Raw genomic sequence first — 13,525 nt, 5'->3', positions numbered from 1 at the left:
ACATCAATAGCTCTGTTTCGGAATTTCTTAGCTTGCTCTTTCTTTCTATGCTCAGAGGTTTTTACAAGATTATAATTCTTAGAATGACAAATTGGGTTGTTGGTTTCTTTTTAACTACTCAGTGCAATGTTCCTTGATTTCTTCCTGTTTTACATACATTGGGGAAAGAGTGAAGAAAGACAGTCAAGATTTTACACTAATCATCTGTGCTCTGAGTAGTTACTTAAAAATTAGGTAAGCTGTTAAATATAGATGCCTTATGAGGAACCTGTAGTCATTTGAGTCTGATTCTGAAAGCTCTCCTCCATCCCGTGTAGGAAGGGTGTCAGGTGCAGTAAGGATGACGAAGGATTTAGATTTATATGATTTTTTGATGAATTCAGATGCCAAAAACCTATTCCCCCATTCCCTTGCACTCGTTTGATATTGAAAGCAGTCTTTTCCAAAACAAAATGCATTCCTTTAGTATGGAACAAGAGTAGCCTATAGATAAAGGCATGTAGGATCCAATTCTACAGTATGCTGAGCATCTCCTGCCTGGTGCTAAGTGCCCTCCACTCTCATTGAATTCAGTGCATGTAGAGGGTGCTCAGCAGTGTGCATGATCAGGCCCGTAACATGGTATAGGTAATTAACTGTTACCTAAATTAGCTGTTACCACTCAAGAAAGAGATCTTGGAGTCATTGAGGCTAGTTCTCTGAAAACATCCACTCAATGTGCAGCGGCAGTCAGAAAAGCGAACAGAATGTTGAGAATCATTAAGAAAGGGATAGATAATAGTACAGAAAATATCATATTTCCTCTATATAAATCCATGGTACGCCCATATCTTGAATATTGCGTGCAGGTGTGGTTGCCCCATCTCAAAAAAGCTATATTGGAATTGGAAAAGGTTCAGAAAAGGGCAACAAAAATTATTAGGGTTATGGAATGGCTTCCATATAAGGAGAGATTAATAAGACTGGGACTTTTCAGCTTGGAAAAGAGACGACTAAGGGGGGATAAGATAGAGATCTATAAAATCATGACTGGTGTGGAGAAAGTAAATAAGGAAGTGTTATTTACTGCTTCGCATAACATAAGAACTAGGGGTCACCAAATGAAATTAATAGGCAGCAGGTTTAAAACAAACAAAAGGAAGTATTTCTTCACACAACGCACAGTCAACCTGTGGAACTCTTTACCAGAGGATGTTGTAAAGGCCAAGACTATAACAGGGTTCAAAAAAGAACTAAATAAATTCATGGAGGATAGGTCCATCAATGGCTATGAGCCAGGATGGTCAGGGATGGTGTTCCTAGCCTCTGTTTGCCAGAGGTTGGGAATGGGCAACAGGGGATGGATCACTTGTTCATTCCCTCTGGGGCACCTGACAGTTGGCCACTGTCTGAAGACAGGATACTGGGCTAGATGGACCTTTGGTCTCACCCAGTATGGCCGTTCTTATGTTCTTAATGGAAGGATTTGGTCTCATACTGTAGCAGTAAGTATTCCAGGGAGTTGGCAGTATCCAGTTCACGATGCTGACAGAAATAAATGTGTGTGGCATTATTTTTGCAAGGAACATTGAATCTTTTGAGAGATCAAACTTACTGTTCACTTGACTGGCATACATTGTGTTCTTTTTAATGAGAGACCTCATTGCCCAGAAATGTGAGCTGTGAGCAGCATGTGTCTGTGATGAAGTAAGAATCTACCACTAATACAGCTGTCCTGGTGGCAGGTTAACATGATGTACTGAATGTCAAGGAGATATGTGATCTCATCTGGTTCATCAAGAGCATCTTGAAGATTTTCCTTATGACTTTTCTTTTGGCTTAGATGTCTGTTTTATTAAACAACAGTTACGAGAGCCTCCAGCAACCAGGATCTGAGTTTGTAGACAATTAAAAATTTAATTAGGGTAAGACTCAGTCATGTTTGTGTTCAGATACTCTCTCTGGTGAGACTGACACTGCAGCGATATCAGCTGCATTGGCTGCAGATAGCATTCTGACCCGGAGCTTCAAGCTTCCCCCAGAGAGGGCAGAAGAAATGGTTTATCTTTTGGTATTTCATTGAAAGAATCCATCCTTATATTTTCAAAAAGGACACCCTGTCCACACTGAGAAGAACCGCAACTAAAATGTATCCTCACAGTGCAGGCAGCTTCTCTGAGGAAAGCATCTCAAAGCCTGTATGGCAAGAGCCTTGCTCTTCTTAGAGCAGAGGTCTTCCATTTGTGGGGTGCGTGCCCCGGGGGTGCAGAGTAACATTTTGGGGGGGCGGGGCACGGCTGGGGCCTATACCAGCCCCCACAGGGGGCAGGGAGGGAGCCATTGCCCAACTCTGCTCCTGTCCATGGCCCCGGCTGATGGCCCCACACCCAAGGATCTGCTCCCGGCTGCGGCTACCAGCTCCGCACCCAGGGTCCTAGCTGTCCATCCCGCACCCAGGGCTCTGTGCCTGGCCGCATCTGCAGGCCTTCACCCCTGGCCGAGGGGCTGCTCCCGCCCCTAGCTGTGGCCCCAGCCTCAGCCCCCTCACCCCTATCTGTGTCCCATCCTCCCAGAGCCACGGCCCTGCTCCCAGGTCTGTGGGGAGGGGGGAACGGACAGGGATAAGGGTGGGGTGCGAGATAAGACGTTTGGGGACCACTGTCTTAGACGGCCTCTGTACATTCCCATTTCTGGGATGGTGCCTGTAAGAGGGTGGCCCCACCTGGAGCACACACTTTTGGTAGTCCCCAGCATGATAGGCGCACCTGCCTCAGTTTCCCCTTTCAGAATTACCAGTAACTCCACTTCAGGCCCTCTCGCTTAAATAACAACACTCCTGGGGGCCGGTTTGCTATAAATACATTGTGCAAAGGTCCAACCACATAGTTCAGTGTATCACCCCAGTGCAAGTAGTCATTAAAACCCCAAGATGCTCTCCCCCATCCCATGCACTGGGACCTTCAGTCATATCCAGACTCTTTGTGAGTCCCCTTCTGTCCCGCTAACAGGACAGCCACCCCAACCCTTCCAGCTGGAGTGCAACCCTGCTCTTCTCAGAGCATCCTTCACTGTTCCTCTGTGTCCAGCTCTTGGGCATGCAGGTAGCAGCAGGAAAGCTTCTCTGCTGCTCACCCCTTCTGCTCTCTGTGGCCCTCTGCTTCAGCTCTCCAGCATAGAGCCAGCAGGCACCTCCCTCTGCTGCTCCCTGGCCTTCAGCCTCTTTGGCCCTAGCTCTCTGGCTTGGGGTGCCAACCAGCAAACCTCTCTCGCTGCTCTCATATCTTCAGTCTTCTCCCAGGAACCTCCTACAGTTTCCTGGCTCTGGCAGCTCTCGCCACTCTCTTTTCTAACTGACTCAGTCTGTGTTCTCAGGCAACCTTCACTTGCTGGGTCTCTCTTCCCTCTCGGTCCCAGATGCCCTCTTTTAAGCCCAGTATGAGTGGGCTCAGGAGACACAGGTGCACTGGCCCTGTGTCCTCTTAAAGGGTTATTGTCACCCTGTGACCACGACCTGTGCTTTGGCTCCTGGAACCCTCTTGAAAGCCCAAAGACACTGGATAAGCACCCCATTGATTCATCAAACATCAGATGCCAGAGGTGATATAACTGTCTGAGTTCCTTCTACCACCACACTGCGTGTTGAGCATCCCTTGGAGTGTCTCGGTCTGTGCCTGCAGGTCTCTTCCTTGGGCTCTTTTTCTGTTAATTTTTAAATACAGTTAGATAGAGATCAGTCAATAATTAGGGTAATTGGACGGCATTACTCGAGCTGGGGGAAATCTAGAGTAAAAAGTCTGGTTCTAGAAGCTGCTGTCTGTTTGGTTTAGTGAAAGGTGGGGAAGGGGGGATTGCCTAAGCTGATGGAACCTGGCACCATCTCAAGGGGCTTTGAAAGTGTTTTTTCACAGGAACCACTTTCATCAACTCGGATAATATAGAACAGCTGAGGGGCTACTGCCCAGGCTCTAGCCTTCTCCCAGCATTGTCGCTCACAAAACCAGTCTCATCAAAGTTGTTGGCAGCTGCAGTTGTATTAGCGGCCTCAGGCATGTCCGATGGCAGCTGCTCTTAGCTCCTCTGGTGCTGGCTACTGCAAAACAAAAATTTTAAAGGGTCCTCAGATGCACAGAACCATTGTTATCAGTTTGTGCCCCTTTTCCTGTCCTTCTGGGGACTGTTTATCTAATTTCATCACACTGTAGTTTTGAGTCTTCAAAATTAGCCCCTACACCATGATCTTTGTTAGCTGCTTGTTCATTTAAGGTGTTGGTTTTAAATCACAAACCTGCAGATGGTTTAGGGTCTGGGAATCTGACAAATCTGCGTTCAGACTGGAGTCCAATTCATTTAAACATGTGATGGGCATTAGCAGGGTGTTCTCTGGGATTGTCCCTCAACATGGAACTCATTCCTGGTTACCAGTTCCAATTGGTTAACTCTCCAGAAACACTGCAAATCCATTTTTCCCCTCAGACATTTGGGAAGGGAGTGCAATGGAAAATGTAGGGCTTTTGATGTTAATTGACAGCTGTTTATTTATGTGCCCCATCTGTTATCTTATAATGCATCATTTTTGAGATGTGTATTTGTAATCATTGTGAAAGCACCCAGAGTTGTCGATGGGAGTTTTTTTCCTACAAGTTGAAATAGCTACAATTTATGGTGATAGTTTGTGCTTCCCAATTTGATGACATGATAGATGCCCCATGGTTTTTGTGACTGCTATAATCTCAGCCAGGTAAGATCTCCCTTTTACTGCAGATCTCTGAATACATTGCCTCCACAAATTCACACCCTCCCCACCTCAGAGACTGTTATCCAAACAGGTGAATAGGAATGGAGGGAGCAGGGGTTTCATTCTTTTTAAGCAAACTTTGTGTACAAACTTGCATGCAGTGAGGCAGGAGGCCCTAGTTGTACCAACTACTTTAAAAGATTCTGGATTCACATGGTGTGTGACTCCTAACAGGGGAGTTTTAGAGGCAATAGGTCTGGGCAACTTCATGTTTGGGTAAGTAACCGACTGCAGTTTTCTTATTCTTTAACTATGGTGCTAGCAATGAGGCCTAACCTTCAGCATATCCCTCCAACTTTCTTTTGGGCCATTTCTTGAGTAATCTAGTGTTTGAGTTTAGCATAAGAACCAAATCCTGTGTAAGACAGCCCTCCAAATTCTGGAATGTAGTGTGAACTTGCAGTTGTAGAAACCCTTGCTTTGCGGTTAATGTCACTGCCACAAGTTGAGGAGAATGTAAGATATACAAATGCTGCCCTCTTGAGAAATTCAAGTATTCATACCACTCAGGCAGAAAGAAAAGTGTGGAGAGAAAAAAAGGCCTCCAATTTGAATGTATTGGATGAGAATTCTGCTGATTCTGAGCAGAAGGCACGAGTAAATCTTTTGCGTCTCATCCTGTGCGTCTCACCATCTGTCTAACATTATTTAATTAACCAAAGGTACTGTAATACTTGTTCATGCTTGTTGGAAAATTAAATTCTCTCAGACTGAAATGGTTTTCACAGTTTGAGTTCACATTTCCATTCCCCTTATTAGGTGTGAAGTTTACATCCTAGAGTCATACAGGAAAGCTCTAAAAGGAGCTGATCCTCATGTTCTCAAGAGGCCTCTCGGTGAAAGCAGGTGACCAGGTGGTGTGTTCTTTCAGCATAAGAAAAATGATGAGAAGACTGATGTCGGGGGGGTGTTTGTTTTTTTATAGTAGGGGGTAGAGCGGGCATTTGATGTTAAAATAAGTCCACTTGATTCCCTTCTGAATCTGATGAATGGCTGGCTACCTTGTACTGTGCCTTTGAGGGAGAAGGGAGGGGTGCAGTGCATTTCTGTATGTGTGCGTGCTTGTCAGTATGTTAAGCGTTTTTTCTGTCTTGTGTCCATTCACAGCTGTGATTAGCGCTCATCCCATCCATTCACTCGATAACCCTCACCATCATTTCCACTCCGGCAGCCTCGCTTCTCCAACTCGCAGCTATCACCATCATCAGGTCAACCCTTGGCCGATTGGCACGTCCATGTCCAATTCAGACAGGGCCAATTCCACAGGTGAGAGATGAATGACCAGGTAGCATTCATTTGAAAGGGAACTATTCACAAAATGTGGAAAGCAAAGTTCCAAGGAAAACCCTCAAGTCATCTTTAGTAGTTTGCTCTGATCAGTCCCCATTGCTCTTATGGTCTCCTTAGAAGTGAGAAAATAACATACCCTGTGCCTACTGATATTTTTTCTTTTCCATATGTCAGACAATGAGTCTCCTTGTTTTGACTGAAACTAAAATGAACATGTTTGGGTTTTTTGCGTGGCAGCTGCAGCTTAACTTGCACCACACCTCATCACAGTGAGCAGTGTGCTTTGTATAACCAATTCAGCACTGAGAGCCCATCTCAGGGAATAGTGTTTGCTAGTTCATTCCTACTGAAGACCCAGAAATGGAACAGAAGAGTTATCAGCTTTATTTTTATTTCTCAGTAATGCAGTGATGAATTAAGAATGAACAAAATCCCCTTTGTACTTATGAAGATTTTGCCCCAATTATCTGAATTTTGCTTGGGTCAAATGTTGAGCCTGAGATATCGGATAGTGTCCTTTTTTAGCACCTATAGAATCTAAAACCCTGTTTACATTTAATTTGTGCACACTTAGAACATTAATAACTTCCCTGATTGGTTGCGTTAAAACAACAAGAAAAATCTTGATCTTTCCTACATAATGTTTTTAAGCTTCAGGCACAGTGGTGTGTAAGTACAAGTCTTGCAGTATTCCTATTAAAGCAGCCAGTGCTATGAGAAATATCTAGGCAACATTGCTATGTATGCTGTAGGAATCACAAATAGTTAAACTTCTTAGGATACAATGAATGCAATGCCTCCAGTCCAGGGGTGGGCAAACATTTTGGCCCAAGGGCCATATTGGGGTTGAAAAACTGTATGGAAGGCTGGGTAGGGAAGGCTGTGTCTCCACAAACAGCCTGGCCCCCGCCCCCTATCTGCCCCCCTCAGATCCCCCAACCCATCCAACCCCCCCTGCTCCTTGTCTCCTGACCGCCCCCTCCCGGGACCCCCTGCCCCTAACCGTGCCCCCCCCCGGGACCCCACCCCCTATCCAACCCCCCCTGTCCCCTGACTTCTCCGACCCCTATCCACATCCCTGCCCTGTGACAGCCCCCCCAACCCATCTAACCCCCCCACTCCTTGTCCCCTAACTGCCCCCCCAGGACCCCACCCCCTATCCAACCCCCCCTCCTCCCTCTCTCCTGACAGCCCCCCCGCCCCCCGAGCCTCTGCCCCATCCAACCACCCCCTGCCTATTCTCCACCCTGGGACCTCCTGCCCCTTATCCAACCCCCCCCCCCCCCCCCCCGCCCCCTTACCATGCCACTCAGAGCGGCAAGACAGGCTTACTGGAAAACCTGGCACGTAGGCGGGCGCAAGCTGCACTGCCCCCGTGGCTGAGGGGAAGAGGGGACAGCGGGGGAGGGGCCGGGGCTAACCTCCCTGGCGGGGAGCTCCAGGGCTGTGCAGGACGGTCCCGCAGGCTGGATGTAGCCCACGAGCTGTAGTTTGCCCACCTCTGCTTTAGTCTGTTGTTAGGTTCTGAATCCTAATAAGGTATCATAGGCAACAATGATGCTTGTACTGTTGTTTTCTGAGACTTGGAATGTCTCAGTTTATAGGCAAAGCTTCAAATACCTCATGAAGTTGCTAATATGCAGGTGAAGGATTGTGTTGTAGTAGAAGGTATTGCTTGTTTCTTTTTTGTACTATTCAGATGATTATGGGAGTAGCAGCTTTTGCAGCCAAGATATTTTCTTGTGCACAGAGTAGGTCAGATAGAGATGCCATAAAAATACCAGATTCCCTTTCATTGCCCTGCCTTCATGATCCTGCAGAAGATTTTGGTTTCATCTATGTATCGCAATGATTGGTGATACATAAACAGGTAGATATTTCTAGTAGTTATAAAGTTGTGGAATATTCTAGTCTCAAATTAGAATTAAGATGTGCATCACATGCTGTTTATTTCTTAAACAAAAGCTGATGATGATGCAGAATTTCATGCTGACTTTATGATGCACCATATTGATTGCTTAGGTATTGGGCTGATAATGCTTTCCCTTTGGAGCTGTCTACTAAAATGAACTCTTCTTTAATAGTCGACTGACCACCACTTGGCATATTATATCTTGATTGCTACATCCTATTTAGGCACAGTAACCTAGAAAAAAAGACAGGGAAGAATTGAAGTGCACATAGGTAACATTAGGATGAGTGTGGAGAAGTCATTATTTGTGGTTATGCAATGTGGAAATGTGAATGGGATACGCATTTTTAGATATTAAGGTTTGAGACACACTGTTGTTAGACCAGTATCATAGACCAAATCTATATATGAATTAGCGGTGATTTTGTTTTTCCCCTTGTGTTTCTTATTTGCCTGAAAATAAGCTGCAGAAACCTTGTAGGACAGCAAAACATCTGGTCAGCTGTGGCCTCCTTTTGTGCCGAAGCTTGCATTGTCATGGGATGGCTGGTTTTTTTGGTTTGGGGTTTTTTTTGTTTTTTGTTTTGTCTTGTGAAATTTTTATGGACTTACTTCTTAAAACAGGGCAGTTACATAGTATTGGATGTTAAGTGCTCAGGGGATTGTTGATGCGTGAATCAGTTCCCTAGCTTTAACCAGGATCTTCAGGAAAAGCGCTTGTTAGAGACTCCTGCTTTGGTCCCATGTGGCTATTGGGACACTGCAAAAGGAAATATTTAATAGCCTAGCTGAAAAGAGGGAAAACTTCCATGGAAGAAAATAAAACCCATTTTTACTTTCCCATTGTAGAATCTGTTCGAAATACACCAAGCACAGACACCATGCCGGCTTCCTCATCTCAGACATGTTGTGCTGACCATCAAGATCCAGAAAGTGCCACAGCATCTTATCTGGCCAACGCGCAGGAGGAGGATTCAGGTCAAAGTCTCCCTACTGCCCACGTCCGTCCGTCTCACCCTCTGAAGAGCTTTGCAGTGCCAGCAGTTCCACCCACAGGTTCCACATATGACCCTGCATTGCCAAGCACACCATTATTGACGCAGCAAGGTGAGCAGGGTGGGGTGGAAGGATAAATGACATGGTATAGCTCTGAGAATCACAGTGCAAATCCTGCACGTGGAGGAGGATAGAGTGACAAATAGTGGAGTTGTCAGCGGAGATAGATGAGGGAGGGAGAGGAAAATGAGGAGTTGCTTTTGTGTTAAGGAAAAGTTAGCACGTGACTCCATTTTGGTTTGGGGCCCACCATTGTCTAAAAGCAAGCACATCATGTGCCAGGAGGAGTCATTTGGGAAAGATTACACCTGACAGCCAAAGAGAGATGTTAGAGAGGCAGTAAGAGTTCAGACTGGGCTGAATTTCATACATTTAGTTTTCAAGGACAGCAATAAACTTCATCTTCAAGTATTTGGATAATCCAAAGGGATGTTCAACTCCAGCGTTCGTTAATTTGAAGCATTAGTTCTAACCCACTGGAAAAGAAGTTTTATTCTGATAGAACCCTTTTGATCTGGCCAATTCAAGAGCATTCTCTGCACTGTGGCAATGCTTCTGACATTCCCATAACCACCTTCTCCGTCTGGACAGGGAAATTATGGCTAAGAGTCTAAGTTCCCTGTAAATTGCGCGGCCGCGCAGTAGCCTATTTAGCGCCACACAGGCGCTCGGAGAATCCCCACCTAGCCCGGCCCCCAACCTGCCATCGGAGGGGTGTCCCTCCCCTGGCCCCAACTCAGCCTGCGGCCCGGGCCGGCCCCAGAGCGGCCTGGACCCAGGCGTGGCCAGGGCAACCCTCCCCCGGCCTGGACTTGCTGTGATTGGGGGAGGGGCACCTATCCTGCAGCCCCAGCCCCAGAGCTCCTGAGGCAGATAGAGGCACCTCTCCACCCCAGCCCAGATGCTGCTGTGGGGAGAGAGCGCTGAGGGGAGTCTTCTCTCCCCGCCGTAGCCCCAGAGCACCCTCCTGCACCCCAAACCCCTCACCCCCAGCCCCACCCCAGAGCCCACACCCCCAGCCAGAGCCCTCACCCCCTGTACTCAACACACTGCCCCAGCCCTGAGCCCCTCATCCCTGGGCCAACCCCAGAGCCCACACCCCCAGCCGGAGCCCTCACACACTGAACCCTCTGACCCAGCCCTGAGCCCCTCATCCTTGGCCCAACCCCAGAGCCCACACCCCTGTACCCTAGCCCTCTGCACCAGCCCTGAGCCCCCTCCCACACTCCGAACCTGTTGGCCCCACCCCCACCACATGCATTTTGTTATGTGCACCAATATGAAGGTGATGTGTCACACATCACCTCCATATTGGTGCACATAACAAAATTCATTCCACACATGGGTGGGAAAAATTAGAGGGAACACTGCTAAGGGTATGTAACATTTTTTAATTTAAGCTTCTAACCATCCAGTTCACTCAGTGAAGACTGCGTCGATCGGGACTTTAGGGAGAACTCGACCGCCTATGCCAGTGGTAGTGCCCAGCGCCCCTGATGTGCAGGAGACCACCAGGATGCTTGAGGACTCAGAAAGTGTAAGTGTATTTACAGCTTTCTTGGCAGCACTTACCACAGCATGACAAACCTCCCTGGATGCCCACAGAGAGCATTATAGTAATGCTAACCATAAGGGAGACGATTTCAAAGGCATAAAGGACAGTTAGGCACCCAGGTCAGGCACTCAGGTATAAGAACTTATATAGACTAGACTAGAACTCCCATTGACAGTCAGTGGGAGTTGGGCTCTGAACTGTCTTTTATGCCTTTGAAAGTCTCACCCAGGGCAAACTCCTTTTATATTTTGTGGTGAAGTTAAGGACTTAGTACTTAAGTTTAAGGCCTAATAGTTAGAGCCAAGCTTATGGTAATGCTCTGTCAGTATACTTCTGCCTCAATGTGCACTACTCCCTTTGTTCCACTCCAGGAGCCTTCCTGAGCAGGGATTGACAATTTTACCAAATTCAGCAGAACCTCAAGTTAACAAACCTCTCAGTTACATGAACATGCGATAACATTGTTCCCTTCCAGCACAGTTAGCTGAGGACGAGGAGCTGTCCAAGCCTCTTGCTTTCCCCTAACCTGTCTTGATGAAAAGAGGAGCAGGGTAAAGAGGAGCTATGTTAGACTTCTGCACTGGACTGTATGTGCCAAAGAATTACTGACTAGAGAGGGAAGCCCCAGCAAGCATTGTTTGCTTTCCTGGAAAGCCACTGCTGCTTCACATGCTATGACCTTGCCCAAGTTGGCATTTGATTTCCCTACAGTTGTTGTGAAAGAAGGCTGTGCCTGGATTTAACTGTTACTAGAAATCCCACGCAGCACAACCGTGTTACATCCCAAGGATGAAGAGTGGGGGTGACAAAAGGGGATAGTTGAGGATTAAAGTCAAAACACTTAAACCTGTGACCCCAAATCCTTATTTAGGCTCCTGAATGAGTGGCTTGATTTTCAAAGGTGCTGAGCAACCCTTGCTCCCATTGAAGGCTGTGGGAGCTACAAACCGCTCAGCATCTTTTTCTTTTTTTTTTTTTTGGTAAGTAAGCAGTCTAACTAGGCAGCCAGCTTTGAAAATGACAGCTAAAAATCCTTTGTAACTGACGCTACCGTAGCACTGCTTCAAATCATTATCTTTGATGTACTTAGTGTTGTGGGTGCAGAAAATGTTTAATTTGAAATTTCTGTTTTTCTTCTCTTTTTCCACTTTCTCTGTGTTTTTTCTCTATCACACTGTATTTGTCAATAATTCACCCTTTTTGGTTTGATTTCTGTATGTTTTGTTGTGGTTTTGTTTGCATGCCCAATTCTGGTGCACCCTTTGCCCATCAGTTTCTTACTCCTTTCATCACTTTTGCAAAATTTCAGAATTTGAAAAATGGTTGGTGGTTTCAATTTGTGCAGTCACATAACCATCAAAACTTGGCTTTGCCTATACATGATTTATAGTCCTATTGTGTACCAGAGTCATTGATCATGCTTCCTCCCACTCTTCCTTAAAGAGCACAGCTCATCTTGTCCAGTAACCCTCTTAAATCTCCTGCAGAACTATGAACCAGATGAGCTGACCAAAGAGATGGCCCACCTGGAAGGACTAATGAAGGACCTTAATGCCATCACTACAGCATGAACACCTTCACCAGGACATGACTCCAAATCCAGTTTTACAAGTCTTGGAACTCAGCCTTGGAACACAAGGAATTGTACAGAGAAAGAGAGGGACAGCACACGAGAGCAGATGTAGAAAGCAAACAAACCAACTGGTGCATTAATGCTAATGCTGGTTAAAAAGGATGACTTTTCTCCTCCTCATCCTGAAACAAAGTCATTGCCAAGTTGAAGTCTTGTTTGCCTGCTGAAACCATGCAGGATGGGACACATCAGGTGAAATCTAGTGTCCAGGCAAGAAGAAAAAAAAAATCAAATGGACTTTACATTCTTTTTCTGGTCAGGTTTTGTCTCAGTGGTGTGATTGCCCTGCCTTTTCAGTGTTGGACATTCGCATTTATGTACAATTTTATTTGTGTGTTTTTATTTTATTTTATCTTTTTTTATAAAAAGGAAAAAAATTGTGTAATCTGAAAAAAAAAGAAAAGCGTTGTTGTTTTCCACAGCCTAGGCTGACGTTTGACTGCTTGTTCTATTGTGTATGGAAATTCATTGCCAGTGTGGGGTATTCTGTTTTGTTTTTGTTTTTATTCTGCATATAATTACATCCCCTTCCAGCAGTTAATCCATGGCCATTTGGGATGCTGCATTGCTATTTGTAAGCTCTTTTATTATTTTTATATTATAATTATTAAAAGCCTGACTTTCTCCTCTCATCACTGTGAGATTACAAATCTGTTTGAATTGAAATGTAACATTGAAAGACTTGTTTGTTGCTTTTTGTGCAGTTTCAATACTTTGATGGGGGAAAAGTAAATGGGGAAGGGGGAGGGGAGCCAGGGGCTAATGGGAGGTTTCCTTATTGTTGTTTTCCAGTCTTCATATGTTCACTAAAAGACTGAAGAAAATGAAAGCATCTTCTGTTATGTCCTTTCTTGTAACTTAATTATATCTCTGCTTATTAAATTGCAGTGGGAGTGTCATTTAGAACCATTTTTTAAAAGTTCCTCTTATACAGTAGGATTCGTATGTACAGATGACATCACAGTTTATTTTGGCAACAGTGCTTGGATTTATTGTTAGCTATAATTTTAAAGATCCTACAGATCTTAAAATGTTTAAGCGCAAATTGAGCATTATTTCAGCTCTTAGAACATACAGCAGTCAGCAGTGCACAGTTTGCACAACGCTTCTCCGCTGCTATGGTACTTAAATCTGGGGTTTAAGTGCTGGCATATCCTGAAGCAGAGAAAGGTGGAGCTTTTATAATCCAGTAGGATAGCAGGCCTTTGGAAACAATCAAACCCCACCCATAGGATCTTTTAACTAGATTAACCTCCACCCACCCCCGGCTCTTTCAGCTAGATCAACCCTAGTGTAGTTTTGCTG

General features: G+C 45.6%; 1 protein-coding gene across 32 annotated transcripts in view; it reads left to right on the top strand.

Annotated features, from left to right (window-relative positions):
• Positions 1–12,623, top strand: part of NEO1 (neogenin 1) — a 498,185-nt gene extending 485,562 nt beyond the window's left edge. For 10 of the 32 annotated variants that reach the window (XM_043523405.1, XM_043523409.1, XM_043523402.1 and 7 more), the window contains 4 exons: positions 5,882–6,040; positions 8,826–9,083; positions 10,448–10,569; positions 12,075–12,623. In XM_043523405.1, coding sequence (XP_043379340.1) covers positions 5,882–6,040; positions 8,826–9,083; positions 10,448–10,569; positions 12,075–12,158 — 623 coding nt within the window. In that variant the 3' untranslated portion in view covers positions 12,159–12,623. Of the gene's footprint in view, positions 1–5,881; positions 6,041–8,825; positions 9,084–10,432; positions 10,570–12,074 lie in introns of all 32 variants that reach the window. The other 22 variants (XM_043523408.1, XM_037911827.2, XM_037911826.2 and 19 more) reach the window with 3 other exon arrangements.
• Positions 12,624–13,525: the final 902 nt, after the last annotated feature.

The sequence above is a fragment of the Chelonia mydas genome, chromosome 10, assembly GCF_015237465.2.
Source record: "Chelonia mydas isolate rCheMyd1 chromosome 10, rCheMyd1.pri.v2, whole genome shotgun sequence".
In the NCBI taxonomy this organism is placed as follows: Eukaryota; Metazoa; Chordata; order Testudines; family Cheloniidae; genus Chelonia; species Chelonia mydas.
This window is presented reverse-complemented; position numbering and strand designations above follow the sequence as displayed.